This window comes from Biomphalaria glabrata, chromosome 5 (assembly GCF_947242115.1).
Source record: "Biomphalaria glabrata chromosome 5, xgBioGlab47.1, whole genome shotgun sequence".
NCBI classification, from domain to species: Eukaryota; Metazoa; Mollusca; class Gastropoda; family Planorbidae; genus Biomphalaria; species Biomphalaria glabrata.
In genome coordinates this window covers 35,229,127-35,251,783 of record NC_074715.1, presented here as the reverse complement: position 1 = coordinate 35,251,783, position 22,657 = coordinate 35,229,127, and the positions used below count along the sequence as shown (strand labels likewise).

The 22,657-nt window shown below is 35.7% G+C and overlaps 3 protein-coding genes across 8 annotated transcripts in view; 1 reads left to right on the top strand and 2 right to left on the bottom strand.

Annotated features, from left to right (window-relative positions):
* Positions 1 to 1,300: 1,300 nt before the first annotated feature.
* LOC106061167 (uncharacterized) lies at positions 1,301 to 7,292 on the bottom strand. Its single transcript, XM_013219243.2, has 4 exons — positions 7,099 to 7,292; positions 5,697 to 5,873; positions 5,301 to 5,441; positions 1,301 to 1,869 (listed from the first exon to the last, which is right to left on the bottom strand). The coding sequence occupies exons 1-4, from the start codon at positions 7,212 to 7,214 to the stop codon at positions 1,680 to 1,682; spliced, it is 624 nt and encodes a 207-aa protein (XP_013074697.2). The 5' UTR covers positions 7,215 to 7,292; the 3' UTR covers positions 1,301 to 1,679.
* A 2,532-nt stretch (positions 7,293 to 9,824) lies between these two features.
* Positions 9,825 to 16,861, top strand: LOC106061174 (uncharacterized). 4 transcript variants are annotated; one of them, XM_056031196.1, is made up of 4 exons: positions 9,825 to 9,977; positions 11,955 to 12,121; positions 14,622 to 14,816; positions 16,267 to 16,861. In XM_056031196.1, the coding sequence occupies exons 2-4, from the start codon at positions 11,964 to 11,966 to the stop codon at positions 16,427 to 16,429; spliced, it is 516 nt and encodes a 171-aa protein (XP_055887171.1). In that variant the 5' UTR covers positions 9,825 to 9,977; positions 11,955 to 11,963; the 3' UTR covers positions 16,430 to 16,861. The 4 variants fall into 4 exon arrangements, with proteins under 4 accessions (XP_055887171.1, XP_055887172.1, XP_055887170.1 ...); XM_056031197.1 differs by having other exon boundaries at positions 9,836 to 9,972; XM_056031195.1 differs by having other exon boundaries at positions 9,840 to 10,011.
* Positions 16,862 to 20,854: 3,993 nt separating this feature from the next.
* The window catches only part of LOC106060958 (atrial natriuretic peptide receptor 1-like), an 84,241-nt gene continuing 82,438 nt past the window's right edge, over positions 20,855 to 22,657 (bottom strand). For all 3 annotated transcript variants that reach the window (XM_056030276.1, XM_056030275.1, XM_056030277.1), the window contains one exon: positions 20,855 to 21,534. In XM_056030276.1, the coding sequence (XP_055886251.1) occupies positions 21,463 to 21,534 (72 nt within the window). In that variant the 3' untranslated portion in view covers positions 20,855 to 21,462. The remainder of the gene's footprint in view (positions 21,535 to 22,657) is intronic.

Here is a 22,657-nt window from a genome sequence, read left to right as displayed (position 1 = left end):
ACAAAATACTTTAAAGCCTCCAGGTGTTTTCTGTGAAACAAAATACTTTAAAGCCTCCAGGTGTTTTCTCTGAAACAAAATACTTTAAAGCCTCCAGGTGTTTTCTCTGAAACAAAATACTTTAAAGCCTCCTGATGTTTTCTGTGAAACAAAATACTTTAAAGCCTCCAGGTGTTTTCTGTGAAGTGAATCCTGATGTGTCTACCTGACTTCTTTTCAGGAGACGAAATCTCAGTTCAAGACGAGCTCATTTCGAAAAGTGTGTCAAGAATCAGATGATAGGGCATTGTTGAAATAGAGAAATACATTCTGAATACATTGGACCTACCCAAAAAAAAAAGAACTACATTAGTTATTGGATTGTCAAAGAAAGACGTATATAGTCTGACAATGTAAGCAGTTATTATTTTCTCCCCAGTAGAATATATCGTTACGGTTAGCTGTTTTATTGTGGTGACATGCTGATATGGGTTTTTTACAGTTATTCAGATTCAAGGTGTTCCATAATCATGGTTTATTAGAAGCAAGGTGTGGAGATTCAATGTGTGTCATATTCTTGATGTATCAGATTCTAGGTATGTCAGTTTTAAGTGTGCAAGACCCAAGGTGTGAAATACTGAATTTTTGTTTACAGTCAGTTTTGTTTCATTTGTTGACTGAGACCATTACAAAAAAATCTCTCCACACTTTTGTGAGCACCCTATTTCATGTCTTGTCAACGCTAACGTTTTTATATGTGCGCAATGTCCCGCCTCTGGCAGCGTACAAGCTGATCACAATTTAATGAAGGCTATTGAACAAGTAGGCTAGGGTGAACATGAACAAATAGCATACAGCGATTCCTATTGTTGTCACATTGTCATAGAAACAGCAAGACAATAGTTAATGTGTAGTGTTTGCAGTACAAAAAACTGCTACAGCCTATTTACCTTTCTGGGCGAAGTTGGTCCTAACGATCAGGTTGGTGTTTACACTGGAACCAATGGAAAGATCTCTGGATCAATGTATATCAAGAGACTTTGATCTAGCGGACATGGTTCAGTGAAGTAGTACCTGGAGTACACGTTTTCATTATTGGACAGTGACATTTTAGTTGCTGCACTTGTAGTAACCAACATTTTGTTCAAGACTTTCTGTTCTTTAGGTTATACTAACACAAGCAACAACATGACTGTTCAATGATTTTTACTTGCTAAACTATTTGCTTTAAAACTATTGGATATTCACCTGGAATTTATACATTTGATTTTCATTATGTCTATATAAAACGATACAATAGATTACAATAGGAACACATCGATGTGGGGTGCAAGCGTTTATTCCAATAAAGCGCTAAGGCTGAAAATAACCCGAAACCTTAATTCTTACCCTAAAATGAAGATTTTTCTGCCTTTAGATTTTTTACCAAATCCCCAGATAAAACAAACAGTAGGCCTATGTAAATTTATTTATATATGATATGATATTCACATAAGAAGATTTTACTGAATAAGCCTATACAAAGTCGCTCAAATAAACGTATGCATTACATAACAGTTTTATTTGTACCTTCCAAGATGTCTTCAAAAAATATTTTATTTTGGTTTTGGTTTTTAGAAATACTGAGACCAGAACCATTGAACTGTTTCCACAACCTTTATAAAGGGAGACAATAAAGAGTAATCTGTTTCCACGAATGATTAGTTCCTTTTATCGTAGAAATAAAAATTGTCTCCCGAGGCTTTGTAAATAGTTCTGAACATTGTCTTTTGTTTTGGAGGGATACTCTGCTGCTGCTGGAAATCTGTTGGAGTTATCTGCTCATCCACGTACAGCTCTGGATAATAAGGGTAAATCTTGTTCTGATAGTCCTCTGGATTGAGAGTCCTCCTAAAGTCATTCAAAATATTAGATTAAGTAAGCATAGAATTACATTGAAAAAGTATATGCGAAACAGCGTTACGAAAATGTCAAACCAGTGGATAGAGATTTCTCTGCTCAAACAGACATAATTGAATGATTAAATATAATTGAACTTGTAATTCTATTAATTTTTACAAAATCTCTTTTCAAGTCATAACTCTATGGAGGGAGGAACCTGGACGCTGATCTCAAAAACGGCTCTGACGATTTTTCTAGAAATTTAACAGCTGATGTATATCGCTGAGAAAAGAATGACCATCTCGTTGGCCACCCGGACAAAACTCTAGTTTGACCGTTAGAATATTTGGCAATCAATTGGAGTAAAAGGAAACATGACGTAGTCAGCCGCGAAGTTTGCCGATAACTGAGTTGTTTATTATATTTACATTGGCTTCAATGTTATTGACAGATGAACTAAGCTTGGCTTATATTTTAACTTAAATCTAATCTAGATTACGTCTAGATTCTAAATCTAGAAGTACATCTAGAACTAGTCTAGATCTTAAAACTTCTAAATCAGTTATGTGTTATAAAGGTACCATTAAATAATTACTTTTTTTTTTTAGACCAATTTAAGCCTTCTGGCTTCATTGGTAGAATAGTACAAGAAGCTGACGGTGTCATTTGCACGAGTTCGATTGTCAGCTTATGTTTCTTTTATTATTATTATTATTATTTTTATTTTTTTTTAATATTTATTTATTTTAAGTTGTTTAATGGAGATATTGTCTTTTTAAAAAATGTTTTAAAATGTTTTTCTTGTTATTTTTAAATCATTTTCATTATTTCTTATATTATTTTTTTTTTGTTACTACCAATCTGGATAGACAAAGGCATAGCCCTCAGAACTAACAATCTGGCTGATACTCTCCCTGGTCATGGCCACATTATTACTTGAGAATCTCGGATTCTAACTTCTAACTTGGAGAGGAGGATTCGAGCAATGGCATTGAGGTGCTCTAGGACAATCCTACAAAGACCGCATCACATAAATAAGGAGATTCACCACTGGATCACTTTAGCGATTGAGCCTCATGATAACCCGTTGACCACTGTCAAAAAACGCAAACTTGGCCATGGCACAAAGTTCTCAAAGAAAAGTGACGAGCTGAAGAAGCAGTCAAAGCGATGGGAGGACACCATCAATGAGTGGACAGGATTCTCTTCAAGCGAGAAGACAGAGAGGAATGGAGTAAGACGGTCGACAGATCATGTGTGGTGCCCCAACGGTTGAACACGCTAAGGGATAAGTGAATATGAAGGTACTAACAATAACATCGGCGCAACTTCGTCTAAAAAAATAATTTTCAATTTTCAAATCTGAATGGATAAGTACTTTGGTCTTATAATATTTGACAAACACTTTGGTAGCATCTAGTGTCATAAGGTCAAAGTTGTCTATGAAAATATAATTTTCATTTGAAAGGCGATTTCTGAAGACAGTAGGCCCACCATTTACCAAATACTGATACGATTTTCACTGCCAACAGGAGTTCTAATGTTTTCATTGCAGAGACCTTCTTAGAAAACACTTTCTGCTTGTTACAGACACAATCGAGCAGGAACAAATATTAAAGAAATGAGATAAGATGTCCTTGAGCAGCGGTTCTCAATCTATGGGTTACAGAAAAGAGATAAGATGTCCTTGAGCAGCGGTTCTCAATCTATGGGCTACAGAAATGAGATAAGATATCCTTGAGCAGCGGTTCTCAATCTATGGGTTACAGAAATGAGATAAGATGTCCTTGAGCAGCGGTTCTCAATTTATGGGTTACAGAAATGAGATAAGATGTCCTTGAGCAGCGGTTCTCAATCTATGGGTTACAGAAATGAGATAAGATGTCCTTGAGCAGCGGTTCTCAATCTATGGGTTACGACACTTTTTGTGAGTCGAATGACGCTATTTCACGGGTGGTCTGAGACTATCGAAAGTATGGTGTTGTTTTTTTCGTCTTCATCAAAAGTGTAAGTGGGTTTGTGGTTTTAGTTTCACGAGTACAACTTGACCTTCTATTAAGTCGTTTTGTTTTGTTTTACATGTCAGAACGATAGTTGATCTCCCCTGTAACTGTACTTAGTACCCATTCAGAGCCTTGTTACAAAGTTACTTGGTTACAAAAAGTCAGTATTCTAACTTGTCATCTTTAGCCAGAAAATCTATACTAGAGTCTTGAAAATGGTTGACGTCATGTTTTTAGTGTCTCTTTTAGAATATAAAATGTCAATGATATCGTTTCGCTTGTCTAAATAAAGAACTCCTTAATACGAGTCCCTTTCATGAGATGCGCTAGCCCCACGCATTAATAAAGCATGTATTAGTTTATCAATACATCGGTTGATAATCAATCAAGTTTCGATACGTACGCCAAGACCAACTAATGGGAAATCAAACATGGGCCTGTTTGTGGATCCGCACATCCCTACTTCCGGGTCAAACTGCTTTCATTGCAAGACGTAGTATCATGGAGTGGACACAAAAATCGATGTTCATAAGTGTGTGTGTGCTATTGAGTGTACGAGTGTGTGCGTGCCTCGATGTTTAAAACAACAAAAGGGGAGGGGGGAGTTTTGCCACTGAGCAAACTCCAAGGACCTGGTCAAAAATTCATAAGCTATCGATTTCATACAATATTTAAGAAATGCAGCAATATGAAAAGTCGCTGTCTACACTTTTGATCCCACTGATAAGATTGGTTCGAATTTAGTACTTTGACAAAATATGTATGCAACGCTCTGAAGCTTCCAGTTCTAGACACTGGAGTGGAGTGACGTTTTTCAGAGCCTATAAAATAACATAGACTGCTCAAAGTACATTAATAGTTAAATTGTTGGCAAACATTCTGTTTCCAATGAAGTCTACACTTCACATTGTGTGGAGGTGGAATACAGAGAGCTTCTTTGTTTTTCTGTTTCAATGTTCTAACACAGCTTTACACAAAAAAAAAACAATGGAAAAAATGTTTTTCTCAATTCTGGTTTGACATGCTTCATATTGTAACTTAAGAAGTTATAAGAAAGTAAAAACTTGTTTCATTATGCCATCTGACTCACTTTATTTAGACTGTGGGACCGTTAGCTAACGATTTCGTCTGGTGACAAGGACTGGGAGATCAGCTCTTCATCGACCCCAGCATCCTCCAAAAATTAGATCTTTTAATCACATTTGTTTATTGTGAAGGTCACGACTCATGAGGAAAAAAAACAGTTTTCGCCACACTCGGTTCCACCTGTCGAGCCCCCACGTATTCCTACTATGTACCGCCACATCAATGTGAGAGAGTCACTGCCTTAGAGTGTGACTTACTGAGTAATGGCGTGGTTAGCGCACTTTACTTTCTTATTCTCATCTAACTACCTTAACTGTCATGTTAGCTACATCCAAAGCACTCATTACATACCTGCGTGTGTACACCTGGACAGCTTGAGCAAGTCCCTGGCAGTCCGCCCAAGATCTGACCCCCATACGACGCATATCATTAGCGTCCAACTGAGCCAACTTTTTACCATCTATGTTTAAATTGTTAAACATTTTCCGATACCTGTGAAAAGTCATTTTCTATACAAATCTATATGTCAATAGTGTATGCTTTCGGAAGATGTAGTATTTAAAATAAAACAAAAACAATTGAATGTATAGGTTTCTGCATTATTTTGATAGTAAAAACTCTTCCAAAAGTACCATAAATTAAGTCTTAGCTACTTATGACCACAATATTGAGCATCGCTTGAGCTTTACGTTTTTTGTTTTGTTGTTGTTGTTGTTTTTTGTTTGTTTCAGCAGGTAGATATTTTACCTTTCATAGCCATTTTGAATCAACCAATCAGCTACTTGCATTTTCGACCAATCAATGCATGATGTTTGTGACTTGTCAAAACTCAGAGCATCAGGTGCGCAATTAAACATATTTATGGAATCGTACTCTAAGATGTCCGGACTTCTCCACCAGGCCAGATTTCTCTCGTCATTCTTCCTGTGAGGAGAATGTCATTGCAGTTAAACTTGATCTAGATTTTATAAAACAAATGTATTAATAAATTTGAAAATTTTCTGCTTACTATCCGTCGTCCTAAAAAGGCTTTGTGACGTCACAAACACTTTGCCTATAGAAGTAAACTTACAACTGTAAAAACTGTTGCTTAAATCTATTTATTTGAACAGTAGTATATTGAGCTAATTCTGCTTTGCGGCGTTTCAGTCCCACCCATCATTCAATTTCACTTAAGGAATTCAACACTCTATTCACCAGATATAAATCTAAATTTTTTCTTAAAATATCCATTATTAATTTTCACAGCCACTATGCATATATATATATATATTTATATAGACAGGACACAATATATTATTAAAAAGCTTATATCGACAGTCGAGACTCACTCTGCCTGGTAAAAAGTTCTCCCACACCCAATCTCGAATCAAGCTGAAATTTAACACGATTATTTTGTACCTGCCAACACAATTCATTAATTAACTATTGGTATTTAATTATTTTGTTTGATATCTCGAACAAGGGAATAAAAAATTGTACTTGACTGATAAAGTTGAATTAGTCCCCTTTATTGTTTGTAGATAGAAAGGTTTTGTAAATAACTATAAAACCTATTTTCATTAGTAACGCCCTGGCACAGTGGTTACAGTATTGGATTGACGGGGGTGAGGTGGCCTTAGCTCTACGGTTCGAATTCAGGTCACTCACTTTCTTTTTATAAATACATTTGAAAAACGATCACCCAGATACCCCATTCTTTCTCCCCCCCCCCTTTTTCTTTTTGTTGAAGAATGAATTCTTTGGTATCAATTTAATCTCAATCTTTCAATCAACGTTAGTTTCTTTGTAAGCCTTTAGAGTTACAAATTGTCACATAGACAGCTGCAAGCCAATAGATGTAAACACTTTTATGAAATAGTCTACAAACACCCGAACAAGAAAAGATAGCTAAAAATGAGGAATTAATTCGTTCGAGTCAGTAGACGCTTAGATAGATGTAGATGCGGCTAGATCTATATCCAGGAGGCTTGTCTTATCTTTATAGTGACCACATTTCACATTTTTTTCAATACATGTACACATTACATTAGCCAATAAAATATGGTCTAGGTCTAGACTATAGGATTAGATTTAGATTATTAGCTAGGACTAGGACGATCCTAGAACCTTGGCCTTGAAGCTCACTCAAAGGAAAAGAGATAATTACATATTCATTCGATGTTTTTGTTGAAGGTCTTCTATCAATCGACTTCCTGCAGGAAACTGTCCTCTTCTGCAGACGAGAGATTGCTCTGTTGGGTTGGTAACAAACTGGTTATTCATCTTGTCTTGTGATTTTGTTTTTGTTGAAGGTTCGATGTATGGCCATATTGGGCGGAAGTGACGTATCACCTCACTGACTTAATATTTTTTTGAGATTTCGCAAAGTATAAAACAAACATGGGCATTCCCACTTAATTGACAGCAATATGAACTTTAATAGAAGGGTTCTGAATTTTTAAAAAATTGCAATGTCTTCGATTCCGAAGATTAAGGATGACTCATAGACATAAATAAATATAGACTGGCCGATAATAGAGTTTTATGAAACGAAAATTTGTGACTTGCATTTCTGTGTACTTTATTTATGCCTAGGAGTTTTGTTTAATCTCTAAGACTGAAGATCATGCAATTTTTCAATTTTTCAGAATTCGGAAATCCGAATACAATAGATATACATGTTTTCAAGTTACATGAAGTTATTTCCTATGGGATGACTGCTGTCATAACTACAGAAACCCACTTGTCATCTGCATATTTTGTCATATGTAATGCAGACAAAGCCGTTGTCTGCCGAGGGTATATTCTTTTAAAATAAGATAATTTATGGTCGCCTTTGTTTTCATTGAGTCTCTAACCCTAACCCTATCCTGCAACTTACGAGAGAGCGCTCCAGTTATCTCTTTCATAGGCAAGCCTGATTTCAGTGGATTATTTTTCTATGCCAGTAATCGCCAAAATAAAATTCTCATCTCTTCAGAAAGTTTCATATCTATATTTGCACAGCACCCCATCCATCCATGGTGGATAACTCTAAAAGCATTTGATGTGTGTATCCAACATAAGAAGTGTTGTCAACCTATGTATCACATGGAGTCAACTTGATTCTGTGAACTTTGTAACTCTGTCAAATACAATTTAAAGATATTTGGTGGGTATCACATGGAGTCAACTTGATTCTGTGAACTTTGTAACTCTGTCAAATTGTTATAGCTGTAATAGAGTCGGACAACTTTATTTTTTTTGAGGGTCTTAAGTTTGTTTTAGGGCTACAATACATACACTACGGTCTAAGTTGGTACCCAAGGAACATTCCTGCCTAGTTTTATCAAGATTGGTCAAGCGGTTTTGATGTCTATAAGTAACATACATACACACTACGGTCTAAGTTGGTACCCAAGGAACATTCCTGCCTAGTTTTATCAAGATTGGTCAAGCGGTTTTGATGTCTATAAGTAACATACATACATACATACATACATACCCCTCACATTCTACTTTATAATACGCGATTCATGAATGAATATAGATCTAGGCCTATCTCAACTCGGCTTCGCAGCTTTCGTAAACGAATGTAGCTTTAGAAAACCAAATTTGAATGTTTATTTGATCAAAATATGAAATGAATGGACTTAACTTAATATGTTAATGTGTTAAAGTATAAAACTATCTGTGCGAAGAGAAGTGTTATCATCTTAGAGTTGAATTAGAGTTTTAGATCTAGGGATGGGATTATAAAGTAAACAATTGTAGACATGGCCTAGATCCATAAAATACTATAGCTGTAATAGAGTCGGACAACTTTATTTTTTTTGAGGGTCTTAAGTTTGTTTTAGGGCTACAATACATACACTACGGTCTAAGTTGGTACCCAAGGAACATTCCTGCCTAGTTTTATCAAGATTGGTCAAGCGGTTTTGATGTCTATAAGTAACATACATACACACTACGGTCTAAGTTGGTACCCAAGGAACATTCCTGCCTAGTTTTATCAAGATTGGTCAAGCGGTTTTGATGTCTATAAGTAACATACATACATACATACCCCTCACATTCTACTTTATAATATAGATGTATGTATCGGCTTCGGGTAAACCCATTTTCGCAAAAATAATTTTATTTTCGTAGCGAAAGAGAAAAAACTTAAAAGGATCATTAGCTACGTTTAACATACATCTAAATCCAATCCACTAGATTAGTAAACACAAACTTAGACCCGCAGGCCGCGGGTAATGTCAGGCTAGTATAAGATGACATAAGATTTTTATAATTTAGTTTGCAACTGCAATCTTTCAATATGGCGTCCTTGACATTGTTACGGATCCGTCTGCCTGTACTTTTTTTTTTTAACGTTGTTTCTCCTACTTCCCAAATCTCGGATCAAGTGGAAACTGTGCACAATTAATTATATATAGACAACGTCTGAATCAATACAAAAAATATCATCCAATTAGTTTATAAGTTAGTGGTAATTAATTAATTATTTTTTTTATATAGAAAAAGGGATAACAATCATGAAATATTGAGATATATGGCAGTAGTTGAGAAGCTGTTTCCCTTTGTTTTTTTATAAGTATTTGTTTAGTCTATTTAGTTCCCAATTTCTCCAATCTTCCGATTGTAATTCTCTCAATGTTATTTCATTAGTTTTCCTTAAATCCTATCCACATTTCTCCAAATCACTTTCTCTTCTTTTTTTGTTTCAATCTTATTGTGTCTTATTGTTTAAATAATGAAAGTAAACCAGATCTTGAAATTCAAAAAACAAAACATAAAATGGAGATTTTTTTTTATTTGTGAAAATTGCCAAATAAACAATTCAAAACACTTAGTACAGATCTCTAAAACCAAAGCGTTGTGCAAAGCACTACATGTAAAACCACAATGCATGATTGTTGAACGGAAGTTGCAATGGTTTATTCTCCCGCAAGCAGTGGAACAGCACGCCTTGTCTTCTTGAGCTACAGTGGAAGTGGATTCACTTTTAGGAACATCTGTGTCTTGTGATATCTAGTCCACTGGTCTCCTTGAGATCCACACTGTTACGTATGTATTCTAGATGTCATATCCACACTGTTACGTATGTAGTCTAGATGTCATATCCACACTGTTACGTATGTATTCTAGATGTCATATCTCGAGAGATTCTAATTATGAAAAAAATTAGAACTTTAAAAATACTTAACTTCTTAAGTTTAAATTTAGTTTTCGAGCTATATCTAGATCTAGATTCTGAATATAGATATGGATCAGTGGTTCCCAAACTGTTTTGTCTTGTAGACCCATTGCCACGTTTTCTAGTTTTCTTTAGACCCCTTGCATGACTTGCAATTTTTTGCAAATTCATTGCCATTTTTAAAAAACGTATTTGTAACTGTAGTGAGTTTAAAGCTACAATAAATGTATAGAGATCTATTATTTCTATTGATAAAATTCAAATTTAAACCATTTAAAATAACAATTAATATGTACTGCAGGAACCACTAACCACGCTGGAAATGTGTTGTTGTTTTTTTAGGATATGCATCCGTTGCTATGGATATTATGTTTCATATAGGAATTTGTTGTTCTATAAAGTAGACATTCAAACATTAAATATTAATTAATCAATTGATTTGGCTTAAGTATCATTGTAAAAGTTTTTGCAAAGAGTAGTCTCCAGTGTATCTCTTGATCTTTCACGTCTGGCTCAAATATTGGTTCCATGGAACTATTTTTACTAACAGGAGAAAGAGCAAAAGTGAGTAACTGGCGCCTAAACCAGTACGCTTCAAGCAGGAATGGCTCATTAGCCATGGCTTGCCACCTACCTAGTTGATGAAAAACTGAATTCAAACCTCTGCTGCCTTGCAGTTAAACCCAAACATGGGAAAGCTTCTTGGGTTAACCCTCAGGAAAAATATGGAGCTATCGACCTTTATGCAGTTTGCAGCACACCACGTTTACCCTGTCAAAGCCTGTGACGCCGCTGATCCAAAACTATATATATGTCATTAGCAAAGAATACATAAGAAGCTTTTAATTTTATAATTCATGCCACCAATGAGCCCTTGAGCTGTATTGTTGTTTAATGAAATTCTTTTAATAACATCAGATGTAGGTTTGTGTAAAACAGTTTTTACAACTACAACAGCTGGTAAAATTACTAGTTTTACCTTTTGTGTTTTCCGTATTTTGTTATAAGTAAAGAGATATTGTAAGACTCTCACAAACCATCATCTTCTCTATATGATGTCGAAGAGAGATTTTGTAGGTCTATTATTAACTTGGAATGTTCGAAAGTTTTTCAAATCTGTATCTATTTTGACAGGGTGGCATTGTCTCAGATGATCCCCCAGTCATATCGTCATAAAATGGCGACCGCTTGTTTATTAAGGAAGAAATGAATCCCAATTTTAAATAATCATTGCTGTACAACCCATATTTCTTTTTGTTAGACATTAGTTACATATGAATAAATTAAGCTATTTAAAAAAAAGTATAGAAATTATATACAATTTTTTGTTTGAATAGCAGGATACATATTTAAATGATTAATTAAGGTACAAATCATATATTAATGTATGAAAGAATTACATTAATGGGATGTAAACGTTAAAGTCACGACCTGATTAAATGAAATCTATTATCGTAGACCCCCGTGGACATCTCATAGACCCCCAATAATATTTTTCACTTTCGTAGACCCCTTGGAAGTCTTCGTAGACCCCTAGGGGTCTATATAGACCACTTTGGGAATCACTGATTATAGATCTTGATTAGTAAAGTAATATTTTCATTATGAATATTTAGATTTATTCAGGAAATGTTGGTAGTCTTAACAAATTTGATTTACTTTGTGGATGTGGTTATAATAACTAGTGTAATTTTAAAAAGCTAAACGGCGATCTTAAATATTTATCACTATGAGATACATCATTTTGTCTTACGCTACTATATAAACATGAGACAGTCTCTTCCGGGAATTCTTTCATTCATTCCAGTACCAGTAACGTCTTTGATTAAATAAGGTTTCATCGGCAGGTGTACGTCATGGCTTATGTAGGGGACCACTTTAAACCAGTCTACAGGGCCGACAACGACCCGGCATGTGGGATGATGTTGTTTGAGCCGCCATTCTCTGTGCCTGTCTGCTACTCATGGGACTCCCAGACTGTAGAGGATTGGTTGGTTGACACTGGATTTGGTAGGTACGTTGGACAACTAGAGACTCATTGGTACGTGAAATGGGCTACTTGGTAGAGTTATTGGAAGTGATTTAATTTATACAGAGTAGGCTGAGTTGCAGATATTTTTATTTTACTATATTTTACGGGAATCATGTCTATTATTTGATAGAGCGTGTATTGTACATTTGAGTTAGGAAGACCGCGGTACCATCATGGTGACAGTTCAAGCCACTGGCGGATCCAGAACTTTGGAGTGGGGGGGGGGGGGGCGATTTTTTTCCAAACCCTAACCCTAACGCCCAGTAAACCCTAACCCTGTGCATAAACGTGCGTACAGCATATATATATATATATATATATATATATATATATATATATATATATATATATATATATATATATATATATATATATATATATATATATATATATATATATATATATGAGAATAAAATAAGACTGTTTCTCAATCTTCGGCGAAAAAAACAGAAAAAAAAACAGTCTTTCTCTTGCAAGCTTGGGGGTGTGGGAGAGCGCTGTAAGCTTTTTCAGTGGGGTTCGGGGAGAAGCCCCGACGCCCAAAAGCGTTTTCTTGCATTTTTCTCTGCATAAACGCATTCTTCTGACATCTACAGCTCATTATTTATCAATGGGGTTCGGGGCGAAGCATTTTCACGGCTGAAACGCATTCTCCTGACATCTACAGCTCATTACTTATTAGTGGTGTTCGGGGCGATGCCCCGACGCCAAAAGAGTTTTCTTGCATTTCTCACTGCAGAAACGCATTCTCCTGACATCTACAGCTCATTATTTATTAGTGCTTCGCCCCGTACCCAAAAGTGTTTTCTTGCATTCTTCACTGCAGAAACGCATTCTCCTGACATCTACAGCTTATTATTCATCAGTGAGGTTCGGGGCGAAGCCTCGACGCTAAAAGCGTTTTCTGGCATTCTTCACTGCAGTAACGCATTCTCCTGACCTACAGCTCATTATTCATTCTATTATAAAGGACCTTTTGAATAATGAGAAAAATATTCTAATATGAATTTATAGTCCCTTAATACATTGCAAATGAAACCGATTTGTTCTTTGAAAAGATTAGATACCCCACATATTTAGATTAATGTTTTGAGGATCGCCGCCGAAAAAAAAAATATTCGATTAATAATATTCAATAAAATTCTAGCATAAATTGTGAGTTATAGTCCTAAATTTATTTAACTAGAAAAATATGAGATAGAGTAAAGGTTGGAAAAAGTGGACTAGGAAAAGATTATCTGGCTTTTGAACTCATCTCAACCGTGACTTATATTGAAAAATTTCGTTTGAAAAAGTCTTTCTTAAAATAGTTATGATAAATTCATGTCAAATTACACAAACTCTGTCCGGAAAGGGGAATGGCGATAAAATGAAAACGATTAATTCTCGCTCCTTTTTATAATTTCTGCTGTTGATTGCATTTTGCATTAAAGAATAGGGGTTGAGGGACTCGATATAAGAATTAACTTTATAGCATATATAAATTATATTAGTGATAGATTTTTTTAAATTTTGTAATTTCTTACTATAACACAAAAAGAAAAAGAACTGATTTGTTTGATGGGGGGAAGGGGATTGCATGTATCGCACTTCCACCTGTTTATATTATATAGATATTTGACTAATTTTGTTCACATACCATGATTTCTCCATAAAAGTAGGACCGCCCCCCCCCCCACTCGAAGGGTTTAGATGGGAAGGGCAGTGGAGGTATTCGCTCTTCCCCTTCCAATCGGCCAACAGGTGAACGAAATTATATAAAGACCGGTTAAAATACCAATAACAAGTTTTAATCATATAGATATTTAATTGATTCTGTTAGCAAGCTGTGATTTCTACAAATAAATAGGACCGCCCCCCCCACTCGAAAGTTTATGGTGGGGGGGGGGGCGGATTGATGCCATCGTTCCCTCCCGACCCTACCAAATCGGCCAAAATACTAGAAGGGGGGGGGGCGAAATAATCTAAAAATAGGTTGAAATATAAATAATTAATATATATTATTAAAATAAGTAATAATTTCGCATACAAATTGTGTGAATTCTATACTATAATTCGTCCGCCCCCCCCCCCGAAGGGGGGAGGTCGGCCGAGTGGGGGGGGGGGGGGGCGATCGCCCCTACCGCCCCCCCCCCCCTGGATCCGCCAGTGGTTCAAGCGCTTACAATATTGTGAGAAAGCCACCCAGAAAGACATTATCTAAAGTAATATTGCTAACAAAACTATTTTTGCTTGTGATTGATTGTAGATCTTTTAGTTTGATTTCACCTTCATTAGTTAGGTTTGTTCTTTAATAAACTGAAGAAAGTCATGCGTAGTAAAAGTAATTTTACTTAATGAAACAGTTCTAGCAGACACACTCATTTCACTTAAAAAAATGTATTATAGCTTTGGAAAAAAACCAGTTTATATGCTACTACGCTACTATATGGATGTACAAACAATCACCATAATATTTCTAAAGTGTAAACATTTATTTCAGATATCGACCGCACTTTAGAAAGAATGGCATTGAAGGCCGACAACTCTTGGCCCTTACGGATGACGATCTACGTAACATGAACATTATTGACCGCCATGATGCCAGTGGAATCATGGGAAACATACAGATGGTGCGCCAAACATACCGCCATATGCATCCAGAAGAACTTCCAGGACTGCCATATAATTACTATAGGTCAGTGATACGGGCACATATGTCCACATTGAAGTCCGATATAGTATAAAATTGACTAATCATTTTTTTTTTATTGTCTCCCTTTGCTTAGAAAATGAAAAATAAAAGTGTATGGTAAATAACTAAATATTGTATTTCATTCATTTCTCTTTAATCGTATATCATCTAAATCAGGGGTGGACAACTTTTTGCTTTCTGACCCACTTTTTTTTCCTTTCTGATTCAGATGCGCCACTTAAAATTTTACAAGTTTCAGTCTTTTATAGCATGGTTATAATTTTAATTAAAATTTCCATATGACTTATTGACTAAATATTATTTGTTCCTAAATGTATTCAAACATTTCCTAACTGGTATAAATAACATGCAAGTTCAAAAGTATTCCCCACACAACCTCCTAGTACATAGAGGGAGTAATACCTCGGAAGAGGACAATCTACCATTGTTTTAAGTAAGATTACAGTTCCAATTTTACCAGTCATTACTGTTTAGTTTACTTTATTGAAATGATGGTTCCCTAGACACAGCCCTGCTTTTTCAAATATGTCTGACCATCTGGTTTTTCTTAGAGTGGCTAATGGCCAATAAGTTCTTCAAAAATGTTGAAATTATCATAATTTTTCTCTAATAACAAAAAGCTGAAATAGGTAACATAAAAAAGTCTTACAAAAAGTAAAATGGAAGGTAAAATAGTAGTATAGATAGTACAATATAACAATATAACAAACCAAAGTGTTATGTGTTTTTGTATAATTTTATAACGATTTCGGTCAATTTGAGAATCGTAATGGATAGTAAATTAAATTCCCGTTGAAATTATTTTTCTAGAAATAGGTTATCAGTTTTTGGCATGCTTTTTCTCGATTTTTCTCTGGATGAAATGCGCCACTTGCATTGGTGTAGTGCTCCATTTTTGGCGCATACGTTGGCCACGCCTGATCTAAACAGTAGGACTCATTTACTTTTTACAAAGCTTATATCAACTCACTCTATATGTCTAGTACATTTTTTACACATTATTTTTACCCCATCCATTTTCGGATCAAGTTGAAACTTTACACAATTATTTGTTGCATTTAACAAAACATAAATCTATTAAAAGATAAACAAATCAATTAATTAACTATTGGTAATTTGTTTGGTATAGAGCAAGGGAAGTAAATGCTACTTATTGAGAGAGAAGGCTGTATATGTGGAATTATTTTCCTTGTTATGTTTCGTACAAGTTATTTCTTTCACTTCCCATTTTCGGGATGAAATTTCGCATAAATAGTTATAGTTAATGAAAATACATGAATCAATGAAATAATTAAACAATTTCTCTTAGTGGTAATTATTTTTTTATATACAAAAAAGGAACGTTATTCCTGCCGTGATTTTAGCGGTCATTCCCCTTACAAAAGATATATATTTATTTAAATATTTTGCTTGTTAAATGTATTGATTTCAGGGCACTCTATTTTGGTGACCAGCCACCAGTTCCACGACGAGGGGAGATAAGCTACAGCACGCCATCTGTGAACAGTACCCTGACTGTACGTCGCCTGCAGAGTGTGGCAGGGGAAGATAAATTCGGCTGGTTTCATCGCAACAGACCGACACCACTCATTTGACCAATTTAGTAAATACAACACTTGGCAGTTTGACTAAATCTAGTTTATAAGAGTAGACTCCTTCAATAAACACGCAGCTACCTATTTCTATACAGATATTTTGTATTTTCAATTATTCAATTATTGATTGCACTTTAAAACATCGAAAAAAGTCTGATGTGCTTGTAAACAAAAAAATACGTTCAGTATTGTGGTAGTGCCAGGTACTCATCGTGAATACAATTGTAGCACTTCGAGGCTAAAGCGATATAAGTTGTCGCTCTTTTCACATAACAATTAATTGTTGGCTTTTAAAAACGTTTCTTGCATTTTTTGTAATCAATGTATTTGTCATACTAGTACAGAAGAGTTTAAAAACAAATTAAAATAAAAGGTATCCTCGCAATACCATCTATCAACAGCAACACAAATAAACCTAGATTTAGTGTTTTAGTTTTGCTGTTTTGTTTTCTTTTAAACGACATGTGTTAGATTTATTATTAACCGAGGCTGTGGGGGGGGGGGGGGAATTCTGAGATTTGATCATGAACACCCATACACAATTGCTCGTTTAGAGGCTGTTTAATATCATGGTATCTTGCATAATGTCTATTTACAATAAGAGTGTAGCATAACTTATGCAAGACTTCACTGACCTATACAACAAAAGTTGCTCTATTTATAGGCAAACATGAGGAGCCAAAGTCGGACAATCAAATAATCCACGTGACCATGACTGTAAACACGTCATCGTTATATTTCTGATAGTCCTTATAGAAACATGTCTATCAAACTAGGTCAATGCAATACTTCAATCAAATGACCAAACTTGTTCAACCAATTTGGGATGGTCCCCTTTTTTAAAATATTTTTGTACATGTAATTTACGTTAGACACTTATTTATCTCCCTAGAAAACAAGGGAACTTATAAGTAAAACTTTAGTTTACTAAAAATTATTGAGTTATAACCCTTACATAATACAGTTATTTACCTACCCAACCAGCATGCTTGGAAGTCTGGGAAAATTAGCGAGCATTGCATCACATGGCTTCTATTAATTTATTCACCGACATCTGGCAAAGCAATGGGGTGCCTTTCTTTTGGGATAGTGACCTCAGTCAGTCAGGCATTGGCCTAAAGTATAAAAATGTCAGACTTTTTACTCTGCTGTTTATTGCCAAAGCATTAAAATTTGATACAACTGAACTCAATTCTTTCCTATTTGCTTGTTCAAAACTTAAAACGGTCATAAACAGGACCGGCCCTAACAATTGCCGGGCCCATGCGAAACGGATTGCGCGAGGCCCAGTCAGGGTAGGGATAAGCATCATGTTAAAATTAAGATTTTGTATTAGAAAATACTTAGTACAATGTATTTGAAGGTGCATTAAAGTCTAATGTAAATTATCTTATCTTATAGATTACAGACGTTACTTCAAAAGAGAAATAATTACGTTCTACGCAATAATGTTTTTATTAAATGAAAGCTGACAAATAACCTTTTTTTTTTAATCGCGCTTAGGATTGGCACACCAAAATGACAGTATTTGTCAGGAGATTTTAATTGAGTTTTCAGCATTCACAGACTTTTCGTATATTTCGCATCTCAGGAGATTTTAATTGAGTTTTCAGCATTCACAGACTTTTCGTATATTTCGCATCTCAGGAGATTTTAATTGAGTTTTCAGCATTCACAGACTTTTCGTATATTTCGCATCTCAGGAGATTTTAATTGAGTTTTCAGCATTCACAGACTTTTCGTATATTTCGCATCTCAGGAGATTTTAATTGAGTTTTCAGCATTCACAGACTTTTCGTATATTTCGCATCTCAGGAGATTTTAATTGAGTTTTCAGCATTCACAGACTTTTCGTATATTTCGCATCTCAGGAGATTTTAATTGAGTTTTCAGCATTCACAGACTTTTCGTATATTTCGCATCTCAGGAGATTTTAATTGAGTTTTCAGCATTCACAGACTTTTCGTATATTTCGCATCTCAGGAGATTTTAATTGAGTTTTCAGCATTCACAGACTTTTCGTATATTTCGCATCTCAGGAGATTTTAATTGAGTTTTCAGCATTCACAGACTTTTCGTATATTTCGCATCTCAGGAGATTTTAATTGAGTTTTCAGCATTCACAGACTTTTCGTATATTTCGCATCTCAGGAGATTTTAATTGAGTTTTCAGCATTCACAGACTTTTCGTATATTTCGCATCTCAGGAGATTTTAATTGAGTTTTCAGCATTCACAGACTTTTCGTATATTTCGCATCTCAGGAGATTTTAATTGAGTTTTCAGCATTCACAGACTTTTCGTATATTTCGCATCTCAGGAGATTTTAATTGAGTTTTCAGCATTCACAGACTTTTCGTATATTTCGCATCTCAGGAGATTTTAATTGAGTTTTCAGCATTCACAGACTTTTCGTATATTTCGCATCTCAGGAGATTTTAATTGAGTTTTCAGCATTCACAGACTTTTCGTATATTTCGCATCTCAGGAGATTTTAATTGAGTTTTCAGCATTCACAGACTTTTCGTATATTTCGCATCTCAGGAGATTTTAATTGAGTTTTCAGCATTCACAGACTTTTCGTATATTTCGCATCTCAGGAGATTTTAATTGAGTTTTCAGCATTCACAGACTTTTCGTATATTTCGCATCTCAGGAGATTTTAATTGAGTTTTCAGCATTCACAGACTTTTCGTATATTTCGCATCTCAGGAGATTTTAATTGAGTTTTCAGCATTCACAGACTTTTCGTATATTTATATTTCGTATTATATCGTATATACTATTATATTTCGTATATACATCTCAGGAGATTTCCAAGAGGCCCTAGAAAATAAAGGGGCCGCGGAAGCCCTGTTATTATATACAAGTTTTAATGGTTTAATTTAATAATTTAAACCTAGAATGTAGCGGGCCCACTGCGGCCTAAGGCTGGTCCTGGTCGTAAATAACAGAGAAATGACATTAAAAAAAAAAATATCTTTTAGGAACAAATGTTCAAGACTGTGTTTTAAAACTCCTTAAGATGTGTAACTTTCCATGTGCATTGCCAGGCGTCATGCTGACGTTGAAGCCGCCGTTGTTTTGTACTGCACCCAGTGGACATTAGATGGAGGCCTCTCTGGAGACATTCATCTAACAGAGTAAAGAAAATGTGCATCCACAAGTCTAGTTGAGTAGAGCTGAACGAATGATAATTTTCGTCGAAGACACTTTGTCTGAGTAATGTTTTATAATGTTTTACATTTTACGGATTTTTTTTCTCAAAATTGAAGATAATTAACTTCCTGGTCCAAACCTCCCACAGGACCACGGGGGATGGTGGTGGGCAGGGTATGAACCCGGAACTATCGAGACGACCGAACGACAGCCCAGCGAGCATACCGCACATAAGATGATACTTAATAAAGCAGTTGTAGCGCCTTTGATGTACCGTCATGTTGTCATCCAATACATTGTAAGCCTAGTTCTTCAAGTTCTTGTCTGTTTCCCTTTGTAAGGCCTCGTGTTTGTCCTCCTCTGAGCGAGCAGATTTCTGGTAACCTATTTTCTTGAAAACACTGCTTTTAATTAAATGATAAAGCATTAGATAGCCTACAAGTATACAGGCACTATAAGCTTATATAGTTCAGAGCATAAGATTCATTTGTTTTTCTTTAGAACATTGGCGTCCAACCAATTTCAGCAAAATGTCTGCATCGGAACTTTAGCCATTTTTAATTTCAAATACTACTCTTGTGTTTTCCAAAGACTTTTCTCAGAAACTGGACACAACGGGAACATTGTTCTCTAGCATTGCATCGAGCCACCGAAAAGTTTTGATAATTTATTGTTCACCTATCAATTCAAAAAAAAAACTTTGAAGATATTTTTTAAAGTATTTTAGGAATTGTATGGTAAAAGCCAAGGCTCCACTGGGGTGTATAACTTTTGTTAAGATTTCTATACGTACAAAGTTAGTATTGTTATATAATTATAATTTTAATAATCTTTATTATCCATAACAAAATTTGTCTTACAACGTGTGTATTACACCAAACAAAACATAAATACTTATAGAAACTAAATATACATTTACGCCAGAATCACTCAAAAAATTACATGTGAAATGTATCAGATAGTTGAATTGTATTTAATCATTCTATGACATCATTACTGTTGGGACAAGAGTTTTCTAGTCTTTGTAATGGCGTCTTGTTTAATTTGGATTAGCTTTAACTTTATGATTAAGATTGAAATTAATGATAATTACTACGAATAGTTAAGGATTAACGTTTATAAACTGATAGTAATGAAAGTCATTCTTGTTTAACAAAAGTATAATTGCATTACTTCTGCTTCAGATACATATTGCTTTGTATTTATTGTCTTCTTCAAATAGTTTCTTTCACTTTGTTTGAAAAAAAAAAAAGAAAAAAAAACAACCTTTATTTACACAAGTTATATTTTATATGACATATAATAACAATGATTAATTTGAACAGAGAATATCATTCAATCCATAATTTCACAAGCAATGAATTATGTGCAAGGTTTCAAAATTTAAATAATACAGAATTAAATTCTAAAAACACTAATACTAATATATCATACATCTTGTAAGTTAAAGGTAGACTTGTCAACAGTCACATTACATGTGAAGTGCAGGTCAAGTCAGCAGTCACATTACATGTGAAGTGCAGGTCAATTAAGTCAGCAGTCACATTGCATGTGAAGTGCAGGTCAATTAAGTCAGCAGTCACATTGCATGTGAAGTGCAGGTCAATTAAGTCAGCAGTCATATTACATGTGAAGTGCAGGTCAAGTCAGCAGTCACATTACATGTGAAGTGCAGGTCAATTAAGTCAGCAGTCATATTACATGTGAAGTGCAGGTCAAGTCAGCAGTCACATTGCATGTGAAGTGCAGGTCAAGTCAGCAGTCACATTACATGTGAAGTGCAGGTCAGTTAATGTCAATGGTTTCAACAAATACTTGAACTCTACATCTGGGAAGAGAAAGACTTGTGTGTGTGTTTAAATAATCCATCAGAACTTATTCCAATGTCACTGGACTAGATAAATCCTTCTCACTTAGAAGCCAGAATGTCTCCATGGTTCCTTTACCCTGAAAATAAGAAGATACACAATTTAACAAATATTATCAGTGGCGTCACTTGGGGGGTGTGGGGTGCGGGCCTCAGTGGCTGACTCCCTAGCCTTTTACAATCTTAAGTCAAAACGGGCAAATGTCTCCTGATTAACTGACCACAGTGTTATTGCGACGTTTTGTGACTAGAACAGTTTCGTTACAAGACGACTTCCAACGTCTTGCTGAACAGGCTCGTTACGTCATGCTGAACAGGCTCGTTACATCTTGCTGAACAGGCTCGTTACGTCATGCTGAACAGGCTCGTTACATCTTGCTGAACAGGCTCGTTACGTCTTGCTGAACAGGCTCGTTACGTCATGCTGAACAGGCTCGTTACATCTTGCTGAACAGGCTCGTTACGTCATGCTGAACAGGCTCGTTACCTCTTGCTGAACAGGCTCGTTACATCTTGCTGAACAGGCTCGTTATGTCATGCTGAACAGGCTCGATACATCTTGCTGAACAGGCTCGTTACGTCTTGCTGAACAGGCTCGTTACGTCATGCTGAACAGTCTCGTTACGTCATGCTGAACAGGCTCGTTACATCTTGCTGAACAGGCTCGTTACATCTTGCTGAACAGGTTCGTTACGTCATGCTGAACAGGCTCGTTACATCTTGCTGAACAGGTTCGTTACGTCATGCTGAACAGGCTCGTTACGTCATGCTGAACAGGCTCGTTACATCTTGCTGAACAGGCTCGTTACGTCATGCTGAACAGGCTCGTTACGTCATGCTGAACAGGCTCGTTACATCTTGCTGAACAGGCTCATTACATCTTGCTGAACAGGTTCGTTACGTCATGCTGAACAGGCTCGATACATCTTGCTGAACAGGTTCGTTACGTCATGCTGAACAGGCTCGTTACATCTTGCTGAACAGGCTCGTTACATCTTGCTGAACAGGCTCGTTAGGTCTTGCTGAACAGGCTCGTTACATCTTGCTGAACAGGCTCGTTACATCATGCTGAACAGGCTCGTTAGGTCTTGCTGAACAGGCTCGTTACATCTTGCTGAACAGGCTCGTTACATCTTGCTGAACAGGCTCGTTACGTCTTGCTGAACAGGAGGATGAACTTCAAACGATCAAAATCATTACAAA